Here is a 24734-nt window from a genome sequence, read left to right as displayed (position 1 = left end):
ATCTTTTATGAAAACTTTTACCTTGCCCGTTACATTTTTTCCTGTCACCTCCCCAGTAAGTAAGACATTGGCGTATCTCGCACTTGTCTGGCGCGCGCACTACGCCATCTGTAGGTACATGTTTACAGTCGGATTTCAGTATAATTTTCGACAGATGACAGTTAGGTTTTCAGCTGGAAGACGTAAACAGTTAATGGTTAGCGATATGCTGCTATTCTGGTGTTCCTGGTTTAAGTACAGGTTCATTAAACTTGATTTGGTCACAGTAGAAAAAGTTTGCTTTCATTTTGTCGTGTACGTGACAGCGTAGTTGATTGCGTCAATGTCAGCCCCAGCGCGCGTGTGGAGCTAAACCATGGCTTGCGTGATGCGCAGAACGTGTGCGTACCAACAAAAGTAGGCACCGTCCTTAAGTCTCTACGTCCCACGTCCTCGAGTCCCCGCGCGTGCTCGCGTCCCACGTCCCTATGTCCCCGAGTCCCCCAGTCCCCGCATCCCCAAGTCCCTGCGTCCCCACTTCCCCTCGTCCCCGCGTTCCCGATTCCCACATCCCACGTCCCACGTCCCACGTCCCAGTCCCCTAGTCCCCGTCCCACTTTTAGTCACAGCAGAGTAACCGAACTTGATTGAGTTCGACTTTAGAGCGACTTTGGAGCGACGGCTGGTTCAGACGGCGTACTTGCGTCGAGCTTAATTCGGGAAGCCGGTGGTAACAATTTTCCACGAGAAAATTTGCGTTCTGAATTCACGAACTCTGTGCAAATAGAAAAGCTGTGACTAACATTTCGCTGTTATCTGCTGTTATAGCAATATTTAGGAAAGCAAATTCAAACTCAAGGTTCAGTGTTTTGTCTTTTTGTCGTTAAAGGGAAATCTAATAAGCTAGGCTATTATCACGCAGAAAAAGCAAAAACTGAATTTGGGCTAAAGAAACTCGCTTATACGTATGGGTTATTGACCAAGTGTGAGATCAAGATGGCTGGATATTGGCCAAGTTCTTTTTTTTGCCTGTTTATGGACCGAGACGGAGTCGAGGTCCATAAACTCGCAAAAAAAAGAACGAGGACAATATCCAACCATCTTGACCGAACAAACTTGATCAATAAAGGATTTATTTTATGGCTTTCGCGGAAATTTTTCTTGCGGGACACGGCGGGTAGTCCCGAGCGGGCAAGATGGCTCCATCTTGCCCGCTCGGGTAGCCAATCACAGCGCAGGATTTGATTCATCTTGCCCGCTCACGGAGCTAGCCATATAATAAAGTCCCGTTTCTCATAAATCGAAGGCATACTGGATTACTGGTATTTTTTTGTTGTCTTTATTTTTTACGACGACTTTGAGCTTCATGCATGACTGGTCACACCACTCAATTTTGAGCCAATCACGAGTCCCGTTATATGAAAAATAAATTACAATAATTTATGCATTGGGTTCGACACAAGAGAACGCCGCATGAATCAGCTGCTGCTCCAACGTCGGAAGGTGCGACAGACCCTGCCGAATTTAATGTTGTTTGCCGCACCAAACTTAACCTGCCGAGCCAAACTGATTCAAACGCCGCTCTTCTGCCGTACTTAACTCATCAGTTACGTTCGGCGCATGAATGGAGCGGCGTTTGGAACGGGCCTGATTCTGGCCACAAGAGAAGCTTTAACGTTTCAGGTAAGCACGATGAGTGAAACGTAAGCACATTTGAGGGACGAGCAAAATTCGATAGCGCTGATAAGCAACAAAGGCGGAAAAACCTTACTCATTTCCACAGTTGTTTAATTGTTTAGAAGATGTTAATTCAGTATCCAATAATTTGTGAGCTAAGTATCATTTATAACGAGCAGTTTAGTCTCAAGATTATTATATACAATAAAACACGTACGCATTCGAAGAACTGAAAGCGGAAGTTGTGGAATGTGATATCTAGCCAAACAAAGATTGATGATTAATGACTCAGTTATCCTAAACAAACTCATCAGCATTTGTCAGGGTACAATTTCATCGCTAGGGGTAGAACCCGTAGTTCAATTAACAGCGAACTTTAGCGAAATCAAATCAACCTAAACTCGTGAGTTTATTTGCATTTTCACCGGTAAACGCAAAACTTTACTTTACAACAAAAGATGAAGGACACATAATCTTTCAGATACTCAATTCCTAAATTAATTACAGATTGAGACCATAACATAAACTTGCAGATATTTGATTCTTAGATTAATTACAGATTGAAGACATATATATGATCTGCTGTTGTGATCTGTAATCGGGATCTTTATCGTAGTTTATGTTACTTCCTTAAACCGGGGAGTATTTACGATTATTAAATCAGTAATCAGTATTTCCTAGGGAGCAGTAAGTTTAGCAATAACCTGGTAGTAATCATTATTGCTGTCTTTTTGCCAGGCTCAAGTAGTAAAGGTTTCTCTTGACGCAACTGCGATAAACACAGCGCGAAAAAGCAAATCTTTTTTATGGGTTAACTTACGCGTTTAAATTTTCAATCTCATTGCTGCTTTTAGTATCAATACTTTCAAGTTTGACTAAGAGCAAATATAATCAGTAAATGTTTGAGCTAACCTGTTTGTTTCTACAGTTGTATAAACTCCTTGGTGACTGACTGGCTGACACTGGCTCGTTTTCAAGTGAGTTAAAAAACAACTGCATGACCATAGAACCTCTCTGCAAGGTAAGAACATTATGAAAAAAGTCTGGTATGTACATTTCGGTCTGTGTTTTTAGCTGTGTCTGTATGTGTATGGATCAATAAAACAACAAAAGTGGAAAGCTTTTGCTTGCTTGCTTTTCTCAATTTTTTGTGGACGCAATCTGTCGAACACTTAATTTATTACAGTATATGTTTGTTAACTCGCCGATAAAATAATCCTGATTATTTTTTTATTCTGTACAGTGTGACTTTATATATATTCAAAAGAGTTACCATTCCTGTTTGCAATACAACAGTAGTCTGTAATGAACCTTCCGAATTTTTAGAGTTCGATTTGCATTTGGACGATTTGCGTTTCAGTTTTAAGTCTTTTAATCTCATTGTTTTATTTACTAGTAAGATGAAATTCATAATGGTTTCTAGCACTACAGTGTCGACTTGTAAGCACTTTACGACTGTTTTCTCCTTGGTGAAAGTTAAGAAGCTAGATAAAAATGTTAGCAGATGCAATTTGCATGTAAGGAATTAAATATTCTCCTGACGCATTAGAGTGATGAAGTCAATGCGAAAAAGCAGATCTTTCTTATTTTGATCTCTTATTGCTGCTTTGTTCGCAGCAACATTTTCAATTTTGACCAAGAGCAAATATTTTATATGTTACTTGATTTTTGAAGCCAGCTTGTTTATTTCCTACAATTGTAAACTCCAATTGGTGACTGACTGACACTGTGTCATTTTCAACAGAATAAAAACAGCTGCACGACTACAGAACTTCTCTGCAAGGTTAGAACTCTGCCAACATTTCTACAACTAAAAACAATTCAAGGGAAGTTTTCAATCTGTTGCTGGTCTGGACTAAAGGTAGTAGCTACAGGCTTTACGCACTGTATGGCTTCCTAGCAGATTTGTTGCATTTCTATCAAGATATAGTTCCACCATTTGCTCTCTCTAAAATATATGTAGAGTGAGCGAACGATGGAGCTTAACGTGATGGAAATGCAACAAATTGCTAGAAAACCACACAGAACACAAAAGAAGCACCACTGAGTTCAGGTAAGCAATATTTATAAAATTCAGTAGTAATTTTTCGCAATTTTTGGCTCTATTTCTCTCCTTATACTGCAAATCATGCAAATTACGTGTCAGTACAGAGGTCAACAAAAAATTGAGCTTCTCATATATCAAGCTTGGGCTACCTGTGGTTGTATGCAGTGCAGTTCTAGCATTTTTAGTGAGACATACAAGAATAAGCATAAACAATTTAAGCTTCACTGTAGCACAGAAAGCTTCAATGCTGACAATATAAACAGACAAGCAATTGTCGAGTGTATTTAAAAGAGTACATGTAACTTGCAAAATGCGATAGAGAGAGTTTGTGCCGCCAATTTCCATGGACTTCATTACACAATAAATGTGTCTGGACAGAGGCGAGAAGAAAGTTTGCTGCTAGCTTTTTTATGTACATTTGTGGTGTATTAATTACAGGTAATCAGTGATGGTCACTGCAGGCTTACAGGATGCGGTATTCACTTGTGCATTACATCCTTAATTAGCATGCCTGTAATTGCAAGACAACTGTACTTTGAATTTTCGGGTTGTCTTAAAAACCTGTATCATGTTTGTTATAAAGTTTCATGCTTAAGCTTAAATGTTACTGGCAAATGAGTTTCAATCAAAACTTGTTTTTCTTATTCTTAATGGTCAGTTATATATTTTTTTTTAATTGGTGACAGTGGGACAGACTAAGTTGATGTGAAATCTTTGAAGTTGACACAAGAAGAAGGACAGTATTTCCTTAAAGATGATGCAGAAATAACTTTCGATAATTCGTTCAATGACTTCATTCATTTGGCACTTCGAATTCTCACCAATCACATGGCCCATGGAGCTGTAGGCATGGATGAAATTTCTCCTCTCCAATCCTCACCCGAAGCTGTACCTGGAACATGTAAGTATGAATTTGTAGTATTTTTAATTTGTTTTTTCATTTGTTTTCGATTTTATTGCAAGTGGCCATCAAGGAGAGTAACAAGTAGTAATATGTGCAGGGAGTCGCGAGGGAAGAGGTATTTCAAGTAAGATTTCCATATGTTCACAACACGAAAAAATTGAATTGGCCTACTCTTTTATTTAAGGGTGTCTCGAAGCAGTTTCCATCACTTGGATGGGTCTTGATGGGTCTGTATAATCACTCTTTATCACTTGATGGTACAATCGTGGTATCAAAAAACTGCCCAATCATTAGTGAGCAAGTTATCATTTTCTTGACATGATAGGTTACCATAGCAACAGTATGACCTGTTAAAAACACCCTTAATTACAGCTTTATGGGCTTATAATTCAAAAACGGCATGGTGAAATTTTTTGATATTATCAAATTTTAATAAGCATGATAAGATGTAGGCTCGATTGCCAGCCTACGTGAGATGCAACTTTTGACGAAGTTTAAAAAAATTCTGTAGATGGGGCTCAGAGCCACCTTAAATTTTCACAACTTTAAGGTGGCTTACTACAGTTTTTGTGCGACTCAGTAGCGCACGCTATGATTTCCTGCCAGACGTCAGTATTAATCACACTTGCAAAAATGATGTAAGTAACCCTAAGAAGAAACAAAAACCACTTCAGCACTTGAAAGGCATTAAATCACTTCGGTATACATAGCAATAGTTTCACACTCCGTTGAAACATGTGTTTGAGCCTAGGGCCAAAAGAATATGACAGAAAAGCTCTTTTAATAACCGGCAAAAGAGCGCTAATTTACTCTTGCTTTCTCGCACGTGATACATGGCGTCACATGAGCTTGCACTTAACTAAAGGGCATGCACAACTCAGTTCTCGTCCAAGATTGTAAAAGCTAGTCTTTGATAGAGGATTGCTCGAAAACCTACTGTACAACCCATAATGAAATTTTCACAGTTGATTTGTTGGAGTGAATCACATTTAGAGCCAAAATTAAAAAAACAAGAAGATCTGTTAGATCTTATAACCGCACTTTAAAAATGAAACGGTTTGCTTAGCACTACCGTCGGAACGCAGTGCACATTCCAAAGCAGTCATTGATGATTCTTTTCTTACTCTAGACATCACATCACTTGATCAACACAAACTGTATTATTGCACCATCAGTGGTAGCCATTGACAAATCTCCGATGACGTAATGGTCTTAATCTAGAACTTTCTTCGGGATATGTATGGACATGAATGATATGAACGACACAATAATAACACTATTAACAACAGCTTTCTTTCTTAAAAGTCATGATTAAATTTAATTGGTGTTTTCCACGAGTAAAGGGCTAGCAAAGTAGTCACACAAGTCATATGAAAAAAACCCTATCCCGACCGATGTATCGATTTTGGTCACTCCAGTGACCACAGATTGAAAAGGTGACAGAAAATTGGCGTTACTTTTGATTCTCACCAAATTTGTCGTATCCCCCCCCCCCCCCCCTCGGGAGAATTTTGTTAAGTTAGCTAATTTAGTATGCAAGCCACCGTAATGGTGGTTGCTGCGGCGAAATGTTTCTTTGCTCAAAATTGGGGCAAAATCTTTCAGAGATGGAAATCAGGACATTTGTAAGGATACAGAAAGTAATTTGGAACCAGTTGCTGGCTTCTAAGGCTGAATTTATCCAGAAGTAAGCTGTATTTTCGTTTTCGTGCCGAAAGCCACGCGATGAAATATTATCGGTTTGTTCTGCTGTCTTGTTCTGTTTTTTCTCTTGGTCTTGTTTGTAGCCCGCCGAGGCCAGTCTTTCGTCTAAATCAGTTGAAAAAAGTTCGAAAAAGATGTTCCCATTCAAGTTTAAGCTCTCAGGCGATAATTCTGGAGTTTTTTGGCCGAAACATCGGCTTTGTTATGTTCGTGTTTTTCGGTTGCTATGGGCGACCGTGGCTTCCTTTGTTAGGTCAAGTCTGGGGAGTGAGGTCACAAAAAAATTCTAATTAATTCTGGTTTTGTTTGATTTCGCTGAAATTTTAACACGATAAAACTGGATTGTTGAGGAATAGATTTACTGCCTGCCAATGTGTGGTAGCTATTAACGCTTAAGTGATATATCGCTTCGAAATCAGGGTTTTGAAGAGATTTTTTTGCAACGTGTGGGTTCGGCGTGATTTTATAATCGGAGGTTTTTGTTGACCCCGAAGGAAAAAATATCCGGAAAAGGTCATTTCATCGATGATTCAAATGAATATAAATATGTATATGTTCCGAGCGAAATTTCTGCTGAAAAAATATAATTTTTGACGAACGCTGGGTTTTTAATTTTTTTCCTGCGAAAGTCAGTATCGGAGATGAGATTTATTAATGTTTCAACAGCTTTTGGCGCGTAAACATCACAGGTTGTGTGACTCAAAATTTGGCCGAGTGAAAGCTTGGGTCTGGTCGCCTACAAATCGAAAAAAAAAACCACGGGTAAACCATGAACCGTGCTCGGCCCATGGCCGTGCGGTTAAAAAAAAAATGTATGACAGATTTTGAGCTATTTTTGATCTCACATTTTCTTGGTTTACAAAAAATCTTTCTTACAGATTTTTATTTTACATTGCATGAATGTTAAATCAGAGCCAATTTCTTATTCCTGAAATTTTGAGGTGGGATCATACGTGTAGATTTTGAGAAAAACGTAATTTAACCTACTAGTGCTCAGTCTCTTCTTAGGTACTTGGTCGTTCATTTTGGGGATTTGTTGATGTTTAATTGTCCCTGTTACACATAGAATGGTAAAAGACTTAGCAAACAGTAAATAGAGAAAAGAAAAACATCTTGGAACATTTTTGAAACAAGGTAGATGTTGGGCTGTTATAATCCATAAAAACTGTAGTAAGCCACCTTAAGGTCATGTTCTTCAGCAAAATATACTTATGTTCAATGGTTTTATTACTCCTAGTTAAAACTGTAAACACGCTGGGGTGGCTGTGTTGAAAAAATAGGTCAAAGCCCTTATCTTATTAGTATCGTGAGTAACAATAACAGCTTAGCAATTAATTTGAAGAATTATTCTTCTTTGTAGTAAGAGATGGCACACCCACCGATGATGAATTAGAAGAACTGGGCAATGAAATTGTAGAATGGGAAAAGCTTGGGCGTCGCCTTAAGGTCAGTGAGCCAAAGCTTGCAGAAATATCTCAAGCTCATGACCAACTGTCTGAAAAGGCATACCACATGTTAAAGCACTGGAAACAAGGAAGAGGTTGTTCTGCAACCTACAAGACGTTGTGTGATGCATTGAAACACAAACTTGTACAGCGCCAAGACTTGGCAGAGCAGTTTTGTTACATTAATGGTAAGTATTTTCTATTAACTACTGTTACAGTTAGAGTCTAATCGTTACTGTGATGACGTACTCCAGATCAAGCAGGCTGGATGGGGTCATTGTCGTGTTCTTAGACAACAAAATTTACTCTTGCAGCACCTCTCTTCATTTAGGTGTTAATTGACAGGGTAATGCAAGGCACTAATTAACAATTTTTTCTATGTTACTTGTCAAGTTTCTCTTAAGGTAACTATTTTTAGGGACAACTTAATTTAAAGGAATTTATCAGTTACATGAAAATTTAGTAGTTCAAGTCAAGAAGTCACTGACTTGCAGTGCAATACACCTAGTCTCACAGGCATGAGATTGTTAACTTGTGAGTGCCAGAATTTTTGAAGATAACTAAAGTATTTCTCAAGATGTCCAAAGATTTCAAAGCCTTTCAAAGGTTTCCCTGTCTGAGTCACACTGCTGTGTTTCACTAAAGATTACACTGTTGCCATTACAAAGTAATTCCTTTGAAGAGAAAATGGCTACTTAAAATGGGCAGTGCTATAAATAGTAACCTAACTGTAAGTTTTAAAATGCAGTCATTCACTTGTAGTCAATAATAATTACCCTATTTAAGATGGGTAATTTAGTCGAGGGGCTCTTTATTCCCCCCCCCCTCCCCCCTTCCTTCCTGGTCCCTCAATAGGTACCTAACCTAAATCACATTTTAAGCATATATACTTGTCTACTTTAGTGATAATCAAATGTTTTTCGTGAAGTCACATCACACATAAATGTCACATTTGAAAATTTCTACCATCTTGGATTTAAAACTTTGTTCAGATCTGTCAGGACAGCTCCAAAATTTATTGGAAAAAAAATGAGAAGAATCTTAGTAAAGAATCTTAGATACAATAAGAATAGTTGTTGAAGTAATGGTTTTGGGATAAATCCTTCTTGAAGTCATTAATAATTCTTTAAGTTTGAACAAGGAAATCGTGACCAGATGGTGTTTGGATTAAATTAGCATAGATTTTTTGCAATTTTAAAATAGGACCCTGCCTTACAGCCACCCTATTAATACGGTCACCTCTTTATTGTGTCCACTTTAAAGTGGCCTGAACAGAAGGTCTGAGTCAGTCATTTTCTTATTAAAAAACCCCTTTCATATGGCCAGATTTTTGTGGTCCATTGGTGACTGGATTTATGGGGCTCCATGTTTCCATTTTGTCTCAGGAAACAACCAGATTCTTGGTAAAACAAGACTATCCATTACCGTTGGGACCAGTAAGTGTATAATATCCACTGGAACCCATTTGGACCATTAATTTAAGGTCCTTTTGATGATTCATTTCATTTAAGTTATTTTGCGTATCTTTATAGAACCTTTCGCCATTCATTTGCCCGCTGGTGCAGTACCAGCAGCAAGAGTGATGGGAGAAGTTTCTGGTGCCACTACAAGTACACACGACAGTGGAGATTCCACTGGAGTGAGAAGTACTTTGAAACAGAAACATTCGGATCCAGATCCTGAACGAGGTATGTAATATATTCTAGTTATGCAGTGTTTTTGAATGGTATACCATGGAATATCCCACGAGTCACTTGTATTTTCTCAGTACACACACGAACCTTTAAGCAAGTGTGTATACCAAGAAAATACAAGATACATTACTGGGATGTTCCATGGTATACTAGGATAGAGTGTTGCATAACTATTTTATACCACACCATAGAAAATACGGTGGCCGACAATTCAATGTGACATACATGCAACACATGATGGGAAGGCTGAATTTGTTACCGTCAAATATACCACAGCTTTCCTGTATCCTGTTTGGCTGTAATTTCTATGGGATGGTGTAAATAGATTTAGCCAAGCTTTATGTGTAAAAGAAGAGCTCCATTATAACTTCATACTTACAGTGAGGACACTCGAACCATGAACACTTGGTATTTTTTTGTACATTTTTTAGTGACCATACAATGCAGGCTCTTCCTTTTAAAAAGAGTGTTTAGTGTTTTTACACTAGAAAAATGCTAACATTATACATTACATGGAGAGCCTTTTTTCTATAGTCAAAAAAAAAAAAATGTCAATTGTTCATGGTTTGGGTGTCCTCACTGTAAATCAGTTACTCAAAACAATAATGGCTCTGTTAATTCCAAGCCCGCACATGCCACTCCCTCCGAGGGACAGTTTGTCACAAAGGGCTGCCTGGGTATGGGGAATTTGACAATTTAGTCAAGTACAGAGAGTTTAAATAATTGTGACTTTTTGAAAACGAAAGCTGGCTTCTTTCTCTTCATCCAGGTGTTAACTGACAGGGTAATGCAAGGCACCAGTAAACAATTGTTTTCATGTCACTAATCAAGTTTCTCTTAAGGTCATTCCACCGAAATAGAACCTGCACTGAGATTTTTGTGAAACTTTGCCTATTGATTGTTTATATTATAGGCACTTAAATTTTGACATGAAAATGAGGGGTCCCCATGTTCGTTTAGGAGCAACAGCACCTTGTTTATACCCATATAAGTCTTTATGATAGCACCATGATCGTAGTCACGATTGCTTGCTAAATTCAGGTTTCCGACGATTGCTTTTTGTTCTACACTGAGAATTGGTCCATATTTATTTTACACAGAGAAATTTATTACTCAATTCAAAACAACAGGTAAAAATGATCGGTCACCATACTAGTTTGCGAGAAAATGACGATTTACCTCTATGGCGAGGTCCAGCTGTAAAGAAAAAGCCGCCATTTTTTAATGCGCGCGCGCTAATCACGCGTGAAATTATGCGCAGTAGGAATGCATAATGGCTACTGGGGAATGACCGTAAGGTTACTTAACAGGCTATGCCAAAAGTTAGACTTGCCACAAGTCGACCTTTTCTTAATCCTTGACTTACTGATCTCCCTCGAGCGAAGAGAGAGGGTAATCTTCGCGCGACGAAGTCAGGAGGACGAGCGGAGAAACTAACAATGGAAATATTATTGGAAAGGACTTTAAGAAAGTTTAGCCAAAAGTAAGAAGTTTAAATTGTTAATAATCCTCTGGCAGCTTATATGTCTCTTGTATGATGATCGCTTTAGATACTAAGTAATGTGGTCAAAAGTTCTGGAAATAAAGGAAACGAGAAAAATAAAGTTGTGGTTAAACTGAACGTGAGTGCAAAGAGCAACTTGTATAAGCTTGAAACTGAAACTGATTTTTATTCCACCGCAGAAAACCTCAAAGACACACACGAGCAAATGAGAAATAAAGTGAAAAAGTTGGAATCACTCCTAGATGAAGGTCAGTAGACGTCAATTGAGATATTTGGAGGTATAGAGATTCTATCACTGGGCAAGAAAAAAAGGTTCTCCTGTAACTTAAGCAGTGAACAGCAACTAATACATTAATAAACAAACGGAAAAAGCGACGGGATGACAGTTTAGCAACAAATGTTGGTTATTATTGCATGTTCAAACTGGCAGAAATTTGATCATTTCCAACGTCGATATTTGTCTATCTATATTTTGACATAACTTTAATGGCAATGATAGCGAAAGCTGATGTTAATTTTCAGACAAACTTCAACAGATGAAAAGTGAGATAGCGAACATGAGGGAGAAGTTAGACACTTTGGTACTAGCACAAAGAGAGACCGACGATGAAGGTCAGTTCTGAATAAAAACTGATGCAGGTTTTGCGCAGTAAAAGAACAGCTTATCCAGCGAAAGAATAGCCTGTGTCACAGGCGCCCTCTCTCTTTCTGAGAGGGAGGCTGTGATACAGGCTAGCAAGAGACACATTTCTGACGAAAGTGAAAAAGGAAATAATTTGGCTTAAACTCAACTTTGAGCGAGTCTTATAATTGCTATTGCAATTTTGTGTAGACGGGCTAAACCCGAAACAACGAAACGAAACGCCGAAACGAGCGGAACGAAACCACCGAAACAAGCGAAACGACCGCAACGAGTAAAATAGTAAGTAAATAAATTTAAAAAGTTAAAAAAAAAAAGCCTTGAGCTCTAGCACGTTACTATGGCAGCCGGATCTCGTACCCAGGTCCTGCTCTTAAGAGTCACTCACCGGCAATATCGAGACTGGCTGGCCAGGTTAGAAAAATGGGAAATCCTGAAACTTTGCCTGAGGAACACTTTTAGGGAACTACTTTCGAAAACATTATTCCGATTTCCTTAGAATTTTAAGTCTTCGGGAAATTCGCAAAAAACGAAAATACAGCTTTTTGCCTCATTAGATATGCAAAAAATATCTGAAAAATTCACAAAGTTCTCGGTATTCGCATTGAAACAGTTTGCAAAACTAGAACACGGGGTAAACTTAGCATAAGAGCTTTACCTTTCTTCTTTCTAACAATAGGAAGTTTTAAATTTTTCAAGCATTTTAAAGGATTCCTTCGACCGTCGAAGAATTGCCCTTTCAAGACCCAGTGAAAACGGCAAGAAATGCGTAGTTTTACGGGTTTAAAACACATCTTGGTATGTCCAATATGGAACCGAAGCAAGTACTGTGCAAAAGTGTGTCGTTTCTACTATAATAACATGGAAAAAAATTTCTGGGCAATTAAGGTTCACTCAGGTAAAATGCAACAGGTCGCGACAATCTCCTCTCAAATTTGCATAATGCGGTATGTTCAAGGAACTCTATTGTTGAGCACTCTAGTTTGTTTTCAAAACATTTGTGGGCCATGCTTTGTGGGAAATCATACAAAAATAGAGTTGATCCATGTCGTTATTACAACATCGTTCATTATTTCACGCAAGGTACATAAAACTATAGAAAAAGCCCAAAATATAAGTTCAAAGTCACATAGACTAGATACGCTACACATATTACGTGACTGGCGTCAAGTAATATATATTTTCAGTTAGCTCCAATTGGAATTTCTAGATTATTGAGATTTAGACACTTGCTTATAATAGAAACATATAGGGGTTTAATGTCTTTCCCGTCTACCTACACACTCGACTAGTCTGCAAATAATTAGAAAGGAGACTGGTCTTTTAAAAATTAAATTTTAGCATGTGTCTGGATTTTGATCTTGATGGAAAACGAATTAATTAGAGGCACTAAGGCTATGTCTACACTATATCGGATAGCTCTTGCGCCGGCACAAAAACCATATCGGATAGGGCTTCTGTTCACAAAGGGAACGCTGATTTCGGCGCCGTGTTTACAAAGGAGCGACGCTGCGCCGCTTCGATCTTGAAAGTGAATCGTCACGCATCGGATAGGTTTTCGTACCACTCTTTGGAATCGTGTTAACAGGTTCCGGACCGCAGCGGAAGTCAATAACCCGGGGCGAGGATTGGATTCCACAAGATGGCGGCCTTGCCACTTTTGTTGATTTGTGCTATCTCCAACGCTGTACTCAATTTACAACTCTGTATCATGAATTTAACTGCTTTGAATCACCGAAAAAGACGACGGCAACGACTTCAACTTTCGCTGATGCCCAAGGATTTAAGAAAGAGAACTAACGGAAGGAGGTGTCTTCGTGCAAGATGTAATGATGTAATGTAAGGAGATGTAAGGAGATGTAAGGAGATGTAATGAATGGTGGGACAACTTTATTACCCGAAGAAGACTTGTACTCGAGTGCACATTTCAGAAGAAGATCCAACTCATCGTCCCGCGTCCACGAAAAATCTTTGGCCGCCATGTTGCAAGTGCGGGGAAATACACCGCTGTACATTGTAATCAATTCTTTGGTTTCACGTGACGTCACAAGCTTTGATGAAATCAGTGTCCGCCATGTTGGTGTCCCTCGGGTGTCAAATTTATGCTAATAATAGTCCATTTCTACAGTGAAGCTTCTCTATTATCGCTCTTTTATGGTCACGTGGGTGAAACCCAAGAGTTGGCCCCAAGCCCTCTTCCTCCCGTACGCTTCGGTGCAATCCGTTAGCCCGCGTTAACGACTTGTTTCAATTCTGGGCCGTTTCTGTTTATACTATGCCGAAGTGTTTTTCATGTCGACACGAAAAGCGGCTCGGTATAGTGTAGACATAGCCTAAGTGAAACGAAGAGGTTTTAGTAACGTGATCCAGCTAAACCAAGGAAGCAAGTTTTATTGAAAAATAAGACTGTTTGACGTCTATCCCGCGATCTGACCTCGGTTGGAATTCGGCCTAGTCCAAACGTCGTGCTTCTGCCGTGCCGACCTCAAATAAATTTGTCCGGTCAGTGGCATGACAAAAGAGCGGCGGTGATTCCAAACGTCGAATTTAATCAGTCGCGCAGAAGATCGGAAGACGCTTGCTTTGCTGAAGGCCATTTTAAATGCAACGAATATTAGCAACGGCAGCTGATGCAGCAGGCTATAAATTCAGTTCGGCACGGTAAGAGCACGCCGAAGCCAAGTCGCGCTACACGGCATGCAAACTTTATTTATCCCCCCCCCCGGGGGGGGGGAGACTCACATATAAAAATAACGGGGATGCTCCTCGTACATTTTAGGGGTTGATCCTCAAAAGGTCTACCGCGAGAGCTTTTGCGGTATCTTTTAGGGTAGTGAGCCGAAAACTATAGACAGGGGATAATGCGTTATGTAAACGGTTGCCAGTTTAACCATCGATTTTCCCTTTTTCTTTATTATTTGGAAAGACACCAACTACGACAAAAAAAAACAAAACAAAACAAAGCAAAACAAAGCAAAACCCTGTTAGAAATATAACGAGTAGTCATTCTATAAAGAGACTTTTCAATGTTCGTAAATTATGCAAATAAGTTCACCTAGCTTCAAAAAAGTTTGTGTTTGCTGGAACGCGTTCTTCACGCCCAGACTTTTTGTTTCAAATACTGATTGAAGAAGACCAAAAGTTAATCAAAGTATTTATTTCGACTCGATATTGGGCAAACTAAAACGCGTTTTAATAAGCCCGTAAAATTACGCAATTTTTTGCCGTTTCCATAGGGGCTTGAATTCTTCGACAGTCGACGAAACTCCTGAAAATTTAATTTAATGTAAAGCTTTCAATATGCTTGGTTCATCCCGTGGCCTAGTCTTGTAAATTATTTCAATGCGAATACCGAGAACTTCGACTCAAGCGCAGCAGTAGCACGACGTTGAAACCATGCACTCAGTTCAGCAGGCTGAATTAAGGTCGGCGCGACTACTTATAGCACGTCATGCCTAATGCCGTTCCGCACGGAAGTAGCGCGACTTGGCTTCGAACGGCGTGGTCTTGCCATGCACGTGCCGAACTGAATCAGGGACAGCGGAGCCGGGGTGGGGGCTGGGGAGCTCAAGCCCCCCTCCCCCACTTTTTACCACGATGACATTTTATTTTGTTTTAGTATGAGGTACAAATGAAGAAATAAAGAAGAAGGAAAAGACTAGTGAGACAATCTCAGATAGTGCAGAGCGCAATTGATAGCTCTGGTACAGTAGTCCCATAAGTACTCACCCCTGCTCGGTTCACTTCAGGTTTGTGTCTACCTTGGTAGTCTGCTACGGCTTTTCCCCTTTGCAGTGTGTATGTTTCAAGGTTGTACTTTCATTCAAGGTCCAAAAATCACGCACAAATTAACTACTACTGGTGTTTTACGTTGATTTTCGTTCATTTTAAATTCAATAATACGCTGAAGCAGCAAACGTGACAATTTAGCTCTTCACGCCAACTTTGTAACTTGATACTTTTGTTTTCCTCGCAAAGGCATGTAATATGAAACCCTTGTTTTCTCCAAAACATACGGAAGATGTCCTTGTTTTTTGGAGATAAATGAAAGAAAGTTAAAAATCTGATGTAGTGATGAAGAAACAGAACAGAAACGATGTTGTTTTACTAAAAATGCAAATTTTTACTGATGATCAAGAACTAATTTAATTATCAGATAGTCACGAAATACCACTTCCTTTTTCTGTTGCCACCTTTGTTGTTAACAATAAGACAATTCAAAATTAACACAAACGATATTGATGGCTGAGAAGCATTTAAACGAAAAGTATTGAAGATAAACAGCGCTACTTGGCCAATATGAATGAGTCTCCTCAAAGACTGATTAAGGTTACCGTATACCTTCAGGGGTGTCTCGCGTCCAAGCGATGTAGCGCGTCCGGTTTAAGCTGTAGATACCTAAGACCCTATATCAAATTAAAGCTTATAGAGCTGGCTATCAAACCATACTAAAAATTTTGAAATAAAATGAATTGCCAATTTTTTCACGGCCACTAAATGCAAGCGTCCTAATCACCTTTTGGAAGCTACAAGTCAAAGCGAATTTTGTTTTTCGCCAATTTATATTTTTCCTCGGTTTCAGGACAAAAAGCGCTAAAAAAGCGTGTCTGCGTTTTTCCATATTCAATTGTAGTAAAAAGTTACAGAACATTTTCGAAATAGGATTTAAAAAATGTGAAATGATCGTACAAAAATCGCTCTCGGAGAAAAAATATTTCGAAATAAACAATTCGCAGACACGTTTTTGTTTTTTATATGTTAATCTAGCTACTGTCCAAATTTGAGGGCAAACAAACAAATTCCGTTTGAGTTGTAACTCTTTAAAGTGTCTGCTTCAAGCGAAAAAATTTATCCGAGAAAACAGCGCTAAGAAAAATATCTTGCTTCGCAAACAAACTCCGCCCACAAACGCCTTCAACTGGGTTCTCAGATCACCGAGCCAATCAGCGCTTGGAAAATTTACTACCATTAACTCGCGGTGAAATTTACGCGTGAATCTGCAAAAAAACCTTGCGTTTCGCAATGCGCTCAAGGCGGAGAGATAATTTTTCTGCAGCTGGGTTTTTCTTGAAGCTGGTTTGGCAAAATGGGGAAGACGAAAAAGGATACGAACGCTAGAGTAGCTGGGCGACGAGAACAAACAAAAGAAAGCGCGGCAGAGCAAATGTGCATGGATAATATTCCAATGGATCTCAATGAGTTGGACGATTCATCGGTATCGAACTCAACAAAAGAGTCACTGTAAACATCGCTGTTATCGCTGTCGAGTTCCCAAATTTTACACAACCTTTCTCTTCTCTTGACTCGATCTTTTTGCCCGCTTGATACGTCCGTAGCTTCATCCGCGAGGCCAACTTTCGCTTCTTCACTCATTGATGTATTTTCATTCATTCTTCACTTTTTCGAACTGGTAAACGGAGTTTTCCGTGGTCCATGTTTACTTATAACTTAACAGAATTACATCTAATACGAAAAATGCTTGGATTAACAATGCTGATTAACTGAGTAGCCAGCCAATTCGTGGTATCCATATCGGTAATACTCCCGCGAAAGTAGTCTCGGTTGATTGCATACACTTCATAGGGCTGTCAATCAAGAGGGAACTTTTACTTCCGGCCATAACGTAAAACATCCGTTTCTCCGCCAATGTTAGGTTTTTTCCAATTTTGTTTTCCGAAATTAGAGATTACTCTTCGACCATTAGTTTGAACCAAAAATCCAAATTTGAAGAAAATTGCCGATCTGAAGGTATACTGTAACCTTAAATTAATTTGCGCTTTCATTAGGTGCCACTGTGTCTGCAGCAATATTTGAGTATTTTCCTGGTTTCTTTTGTTACAAATTTACAATTTGGGGAGTATTAAAGCCACTAACTTGGGAACGTTTTGGTCTCTCTTACAGACACAATTAAGGCAAGAAATAAACAAGCCGCTAAGGAGAAGCAATACATTTGAACCCTGACAAGCACACTATTGTAGATTGAAAACAGCAGATGATATTTGTTGAACCGACCTGTGTGTAATTCTAAAAGCTACGCAGCCACAGTAACGTTTCACTTTTGCAATAAAAAGGGACAATTGGCGCTACCTGAAAAATAGCTGCCGTCCTTGGTCACATGACATGATATATAAAATACCGCGTGGAAAGATAGTGTATAACACTAACGATGCTAGAACGCATGCGTCTTACATGTTGAGCTCTACCATAAGGAAAACCACTCAACCTTTGTGCATGATTCCATATGCAATATATTCTTCACCTGATATAGAAGCCACGAACGCTAACTAATCTGCGCATGCGTTTAGGGCAAATTAGTTTTGTTCTAAGGAGAATGGTACCACAAGGAGAGCAAGGGGTTACCTGAAACAAATATATAGCTTTGCGATCTTCAAAGCTAAGTGACCGCGATGGAATGTGTTTTACGTAGAGTACACATGTACCTTTCCCACCCTTCCCCCACTACTTCGTTGCCTCTAGACTAATTAATTAATTGAAATTAATTAATTAAACAAACATTAAAGTTTACACCTTAGCGCCATAGGGCCATAGGGCCATAGGGCCATAGTGCAATATTGCCTTAGTTCCTTAGCGGCAGGCAGCTCCCATAACCATCCCAATAGTGCACTCTGCACTAAAAAGGTTCCGCCGTCCCTGTGAATTCATATCCTGCTGCATCAGCTGCAGTCGCTTTCTAGCATTTAAAAAGGTCTGCGCGACTGAATTAAATTCGACGTTTGAATCTTTTGTAGCTTCTTGTCATGCCACTGTCGGGCAAAATTTATGTGAGGTCGGCACGGCAGACGCACGACGTTTGGACTAGGCCGAATTCCAACCGAGGTCAGATCGCGGGATAGACATCAAACAGTCTTGCTTTATTTTTCAGTAAAACTTGCTTCCTTGGTTTAGCTGGATCACGTTAATAAAACCTCTTCGTTTCATTTAGTGCATTTAATTAAATCCTTATCCATTCGATCATTCAGATGTTTCATCAGATGTTTCAAAATCGAGACACATGCTAAAAAAAATACTTTAAAATACCAGGCTCCTTTTGAATAGTTGCAGACTAATCGATTGTGTATAGAGGGGAAAGACTAACCCCTATATGTTTCTGTTATAAGCAAGTGTCTAAACCTCAGTAATCAAGGAATTCCAATTGGAGCTAACTGAAAATATATATTACGTGACCCCAGTCACGTAATTCATGTAGCGTGTTTAATCTATGTAACTTTGAACTTATATTTTGGGCTTTTTCTATAGTTTTATGTACCTTGCGTGAAATAATGAAACGATGTTGTAATAACGACATGGATCAACTCTATTTTTGTATGATTTCCCACAAAGCATGGCTCGCAGGGGAGCAGGGATGGCGCAGTGGTGAGAGCACTCGCCTCCCACCAGTGTGGCCCGGGTTCGATTCCCGGACCCGACGCCATAAGTGGGTTGAGTTTGTGTTGGTTCTCTTCTCTGCTTCGAGGGTTTTTCTTCGGGTTCTCCGGTTTTCCCCCTCAGCAAAAACCAACATACAGCTGATTCCAGCTGGCTGTAAGCTGTGCTCCAAGGTCACACATGGACCGTATAGCGGCTGCCAGAGGCGCCAATGTATGCTTTCGGTTCGACCTTGTTGAGCTGCCTCGTTGCTGTACTTTGCGACGGCGATTAACCGCGACAATTATTATTATTATTATTACAAATGTTTTGAAAACAGACTAGAGTGCTCAACAATAGAGTTCTTTGAACATACCGCATTATGCAAATTTGAGAAGAGACTGTCGCGAACTTTTGCATTTTACCTGAGTGAACCTTAATTGCCCAGAAATTTTTTCCGTATTATTATAGTAGAAACAACACACTTTTGCACAGTACTTGCTTTGGTTCCATATCGGACATACCAAGATGTGTTTTAAGCCCGTAAAACTACGCATTTTTTGCCGTATTCATAGGGACTTGAAAAGGCAATTCTTCGACGCTTGACGGAATCCTTCAAAATGCTTGACAAATTTAAAACTTCCTATTGTTAGATAGAAGAAAGGTAAAGCTCTTATGCTAAGTTTACCCCGTGTTCTAGTTTTGTAAACTGTTTCAATGCAAATACCGAGAACTTTGTCAATTTTCCAGATATGTTTTGCATATTTGTAAGGCAAAAAGCTGTATTTTCGTTTTTTTGCGAATTTCCCGAAGACTTAAAATTCTAAGGAAATCGGAATAATAATTTCCAAAGTAGTTCCCTAACAGCGTTCTTCAGGCAAAGTTTCAGGATTTTCGATCCGGTCATTCTCGATATTTCCAGTCAGTGACTCTTAATTGGTTTCCTCTGGGGCTCCACTACTCACAAATTTTCATTTTTACAAGCCAAAATGGCTAGTGAAGCGCAAAAACCACTAACCAAAATGGAATTTTTACTAGTCTGTGGCTAGTTGGGTACCGTTAGTCTCGAGCCCTGAGTGATCAGGGAATGGTGGCCGTTGGTCGTTTTTATAAAATCTTGGGCTATTATCACCCAGCACAGCCCCCATGCTCGATTAGTAAGAGGTAGTTTATCCCAGTAACTGATTATTTAGACAGGCTACTATTTGATAATTATTGTTAACAATTGTTTGGTTTGATTATTTGTTGTAGATGCAAATGGATCACAGACTCCAGGTAAGAATTAAATAGTTGAAATAATTGAAACGTGGTCTCTACCAGGTTTATACCAGCTGGGTTTATATTTAAATTCAGCTGATCTATTTTTTGCAGTATAAATAAAGTGCTTCTTATTGTTATTATTAACTGACGGATGGTTAGGCTAGACTGGTATGTCAACTCACGGAAAAACAATATTTTGACAGATATGAACGTGAATTATAAAATTCGATTTGCACATATACTAGATCATTGATTAAAGGAAGGGCAAAACAGAAGAAAACTCTCCAAACATTGACATCATAATTTGGCAATATTCTTCGGTTTGTGACACAAAAATTAAGGGGAAAAATGACACCCTTAAACTGAAATCTTTCTATTTAACGATCAGTAAGGGCATAGAATGCCAGCTAGTTTATATAAATGATGATAAATTGATGAGAAATGGGTTTAGGATTAACTGAAGCTTTTCATCTTTGGGCTTTGAGCTTACTCTTACAATGTTTGTCACAATAGCTGAAGACTTTAAGTCTAGTTTTAAAGTCTGAATTATTTCTTGAATTACTTGTTCATGATGTCATTTTATTTTAAAATATAGCTGTGAGTGCTTACACAAGAGCTTTGAAAACGTCTGTCAAAAGTCAAACAGAGTTCCAGCCCAAACTAATCGCCTCTGCAACCATTTCTAATGTGAGAACTGATGACATATTTACGAATGTTCTCATACAACATGGTAGAAAGGCCCTCAATAAGGAAGACATGGGATCAACAAGAAGTGACCAGCTGCATTATTTTGGGCAAGTGAGTGGTACTCGAATAGAACACTGTGAAGAAATATTCATTGGCACCACCAATGATGAACGAAGCCCTAAACGTATTCTTCTTACTGGGAAAGCAGGGATTGGAAAGACTCTGTTTTGTCAAAAGCTCGTGAGAGATTGGGCTGACGATAAGCTATTTCAGTCACAATCCCATTTTAAATTTGTGTACTTGTTGACATTCCGTCAACTGAATCTCCTTGAAAATGACCAGTTGTCTTTGCAAGAACTCTTGAACTGCTCTACAATATTGGATGATAGCTCAAACATTGATGACCCGTTGTTTGAGTACATTGTGAATCACTCTGAAGACGTTTTAATCATCATTGATGGGTATGACGAGTATTCGCAACAAGATTACATTATTAGTGAATTGGAAAAACAGTACCGAAATAGTGCTAAAGAGAAAATGCCTGTCGCCGCACTGTGTACTAAACTCGTCAAAGAAAAGCTATTAAGAGACTCTGTTGTTATGATCACATCAAGGCCTGATGAATCTGATAAGATGGGAGGGATTCCCTTTGACCGGTACGTGGAAATTGCAGGGTTTTCTCCCGAACAGGTTCAAGAGTTCATTAAAAAGTATTTCAGAGAAAACGACACCACGAAGAACGCCGTTCTCGATCATGTCATGAAGAATGAAAATCTTGTTACCTGCGCTCACATCCCTATGCTGTGCTTTCTGATGTGTTTCTATATGGATTATGCCCTTCAAACATCAAAGAGCACTGATGATCTCCCTGTGTCAACAACTGACCTTTATTCTGAAGTTGTGAAGATTTTTGAACTAAACCATAATGCCGCGTCAGAATTTAAGACGAAAGAAATTCCTGAGAAATTCAAGGGTTCGCTTCTCGTCGAAAATACGTTGGATATATTGTCAGAGTTTGCAGCAAAATTGCTTTTGCAGGAACAGCCAATTTTTGAAGAAAGAGACCTGGAAGAAAAGTTTCGTTCGGAAGAAATCGAAAAACTGAAGGGAAGCGGACTCCTCCACTATGGTCCGCCTTTCAGGAAATCTGCCTTTGAAACCACGAAATACTTAAGTTTTACGCATATGACCTTACATGAATTTTTGGCTGCTCGTTGGTTTGTAGTGACAAATGTAATTCCAGACGATGTTTCCGAAATGGTTCTGCAGTTCATGGCTGGTATTTTGTCGAAGAAAAAGAATGGTGAACCAATGGAAAAATTGCTAGAAAGTATTTCATCTTCATCCAGCAGTGACCACCTTCTGCTGAGAACAACGTGCCTCAGTGAATATCAAGACAAAGAATTTGCTAAAAAAGTCATTAAGAATCATCCCCATCACTACTCTAAGCGCCGTAAATTGGAATTTCTCAGTATAACTGATGTGGACTGTATGGCAATATCATTTTTGCTAGATGTCTTTAGTGCATTGAATGAAGAGGAAGCTACTGCAGTGCAACATGAACGATCTGAACAGTCCTTTACTGTTAACAGGTTGGAGGTATTTAACTCATCTCTAACACTGTCTGGAATAAAACGCCTCTGTGAATCACTAGAGAAAGAATACTGTCCTATTACCGAACTAAATATTTCCTATGTTCGATTGACTGACCACTATGTTGATTGCATTAGTGGATTAGTATGTAGTAAATTGACACAACTACTTCTGAATGATAATGAGATCACCGATACCGGTGTTACCAGTCTGTGTGACGCCTTAACGCATCCAAGCTGTAAAGTAACCACACTCTATCTGAGTGGTAATCAAATCACTGATACTGGTGTTACTAGTCTGTGTGTCGCCCTAACGCATCCAAGCTGTAAAGTAATCACACTAGATCTGAGTGGTAATCAGATCACCGATACTGGTGTTACCAGTCTGTGTGACGCCTTAACGCATCCAAGCTGTAAAGTAACAACACTAGATCTGAGTCGTAGTCAGATCATTGATACCTGTGTTACCAGTCTGTGTGACGCCTTAACGCATCCAAGCTGTAAAGTAACTGCACTAGATCTGAGTCATAGCCAGATCACTGATACCGGTGTTACCAGTCTGTGTGACGCCTTAACGCATCCAAGCTGTAAAGTAACCGCACTATATCTGAGTCGCAATCAAATCACCGATACTGGTGTTACCAGTCTGTGTGAAGCAGTCCAGCACGACAACTGTGAACTAGTCACATTACACCTGGTGGGGAATAGTGGTATAAGTGAAGGAAGTAAGCAATCTCTCAGATATGTGGTTGAACAGCGCAGTCCAGGTTTTGAACTTAAAATATAAATGGCTACAAGAAAGCATAAGAAGTATCAATATCTAGAATTCTCTTGTACACATTGTCAATTTTCTGAGTTAAGGAAAAGAATCTTTTTTGACGTAATGCTAAAGTTTTGTAAATAGATTAGAGTGATATGAAGTTTGTAAATAAGAAAACTCGTTGTAATTCCTGAAGTGTTAAGAGTACCTGCCTGTAAAAATCAGACAAATTCTTAATTTCGCGGCAAGGGTGGAAAATTCGATTTCGCTCATATTCTTATGGTAGATAGGCGAGGGTATGACAAAAAACTACTGGATACTTTTTTTGGCAAAATATCTTTTTATTTCAAAGAAATATGCAAATTACCAAATTCCGTTAAAATCGTCATTTGACGCACCATTTTATTAAACAAGTTTGAGAGCCTCGCATGCAAAACCACATCATTCTTCCGTCTTTAAAACACTCAAATATTTTTGTGCAATGTTTAATTCTGTACTGGGTTAATTTTAGGGAATGTTGCGGTTTTTGTTGGGTGCAAAATAATTAAATTTCGAAGACATGTATTTCATTCAGTTAAAAGTACTTCGTAAAAATAATTGATTTTCACCTTGTGCGAAACCTTCAAATGGATTAAGCTTCTGGTGGTTGAATCGCAGAAGGATGGTCTACAGATTCCTGTAAAAATTTCTTTGAGCAAATGATTGAGCGACGCGAGAGTTTTTCAAAGTACGTTAAAAATGCAGATATTTGACCATCCGTCGTCAAATTTCAATTTACGGGTTAGACATATATTTTAGCATGCGCCACATGTCTTGAGCTATATTAAGTTGAAATAGACACAGAGCTGATAATTTCGAAATGTTCTAACCTTATTTCCTGTTCAAGGCAGGTCCAAAAGCCGATTTGACGTGTTTCTGTCACCATTCTTCGCACATAAAGCAGAAATTTGCTTTTGTTTACACAACGTCCGATTTACACCGCCAGCTGTCAACTTATTTAAAGGTTGAATACCATGAATCTATGACCTTTCGACACATATGATCACCACTGCATCTAAGTCAAAAACGGCTAAGTGATTTGTAGATAGTGTGCGCTTGTTAACAAAATGACGGCCGCTTGGCGTTTTCGAAGTGTCTGCGAAGAGTATTTAGATAAAGTTTTGAACGACTGGTAGATTTATACTAAAACAATTAGATTATTCGCTCTCGATTTCTATCCGTGATAGTTGACAAGGGCGCAGCCCTTGTCAACTATCACGCGATAGAAATCTCGAGCTCATAATCTAATAGTTTAATATAAAATATCCTCACGTCATGAATTCTTAGCAACTAAACGAGATCTGATTTGAAGCGATAACGGATTGTACTGTACAACCCAGTACTGCTTGACTGAATGCCGAACTAAGTATCTCAAGTCAAGTTTTATGGAAATCCAAAGTTTAGATTCCTGTTCTTGCCGCAAAACGGACGAGCCAC

General features: G+C 39.1%; 1 protein-coding gene across 2 annotated transcripts; it reads left to right on the top strand.

The window, feature by feature from the left end:
- The first annotated feature begins 1420 nt into the window (after positions 1 to 1420).
- Positions 1421 to 23707, top strand: LOC145493907 (NACHT, LRR and PYD domains-containing protein 12-like). Of its 2 annotated transcripts, XM_081473390.1 has the most exons (9): positions 1428 to 1662; positions 2585 to 2677; positions 3401 to 4604; positions 7672 to 7944; positions 9289 to 9444; positions 11134 to 11202; positions 11477 to 11566; positions 20211 to 20234; positions 20815 to 23705. In XM_081473390.1, the coding sequence occupies exons 3-9, from the start codon at positions 4532 to 4534 to the stop codon at positions 23283 to 23285; spliced, it is 3156 nt and encodes a 1051-aa protein (XP_081329516.1). In that variant the 5' UTR covers positions 1428 to 1662; positions 2585 to 2677; positions 3401 to 4531; the 3' UTR covers positions 23286 to 23705. The 2 variants fall into 2 exon arrangements, with proteins under 2 accessions (XP_081329517.1, XP_081329516.1); XM_081473391.1 differs by lacking the exon at positions 20211 to 20234 and having other exon boundaries at positions 1421 to 1662; positions 20815 to 23707.
- Positions 23708 to 24734: the final 1027 nt, after the last annotated feature.

Source organism: Orbicella franksi, chromosome 7, assembly GCF_964199315.1.
Source record: "Orbicella franksi chromosome 7, jaOrbFran1.1, whole genome shotgun sequence".
NCBI classification, from domain to species: domain Eukaryota; kingdom Metazoa; phylum Cnidaria; class Anthozoa; order Scleractinia; family Merulinidae; genus Orbicella; species Orbicella franksi.
This window is presented reverse-complemented; position numbering and strand designations above follow the sequence as displayed.

Bases quoted from the DNA above. Each gene is read 5' to 3' on its own strand.
- LOC145493907 (XM_081473390.1), top strand. From the start codon at position 4,532: ATGGCCCATGGAGCTGTAGGCATGGATGAAATTTCTCCTCTCCAATCC. The intron at 9,445-11,133 runs GTATGTAATATA...ATTCCACCGCAG, and splicing joins GGATCCAGATCCTGAACGAG to AAAACCTCAAAGACACACAC. The intron at 11,567-20,210 runs GTCAGTTCTGAA...TATTTGTTGTAG, and splicing joins AAGAGAGACCGACGATGAAG to ATGCAAATGGATCACAGACT.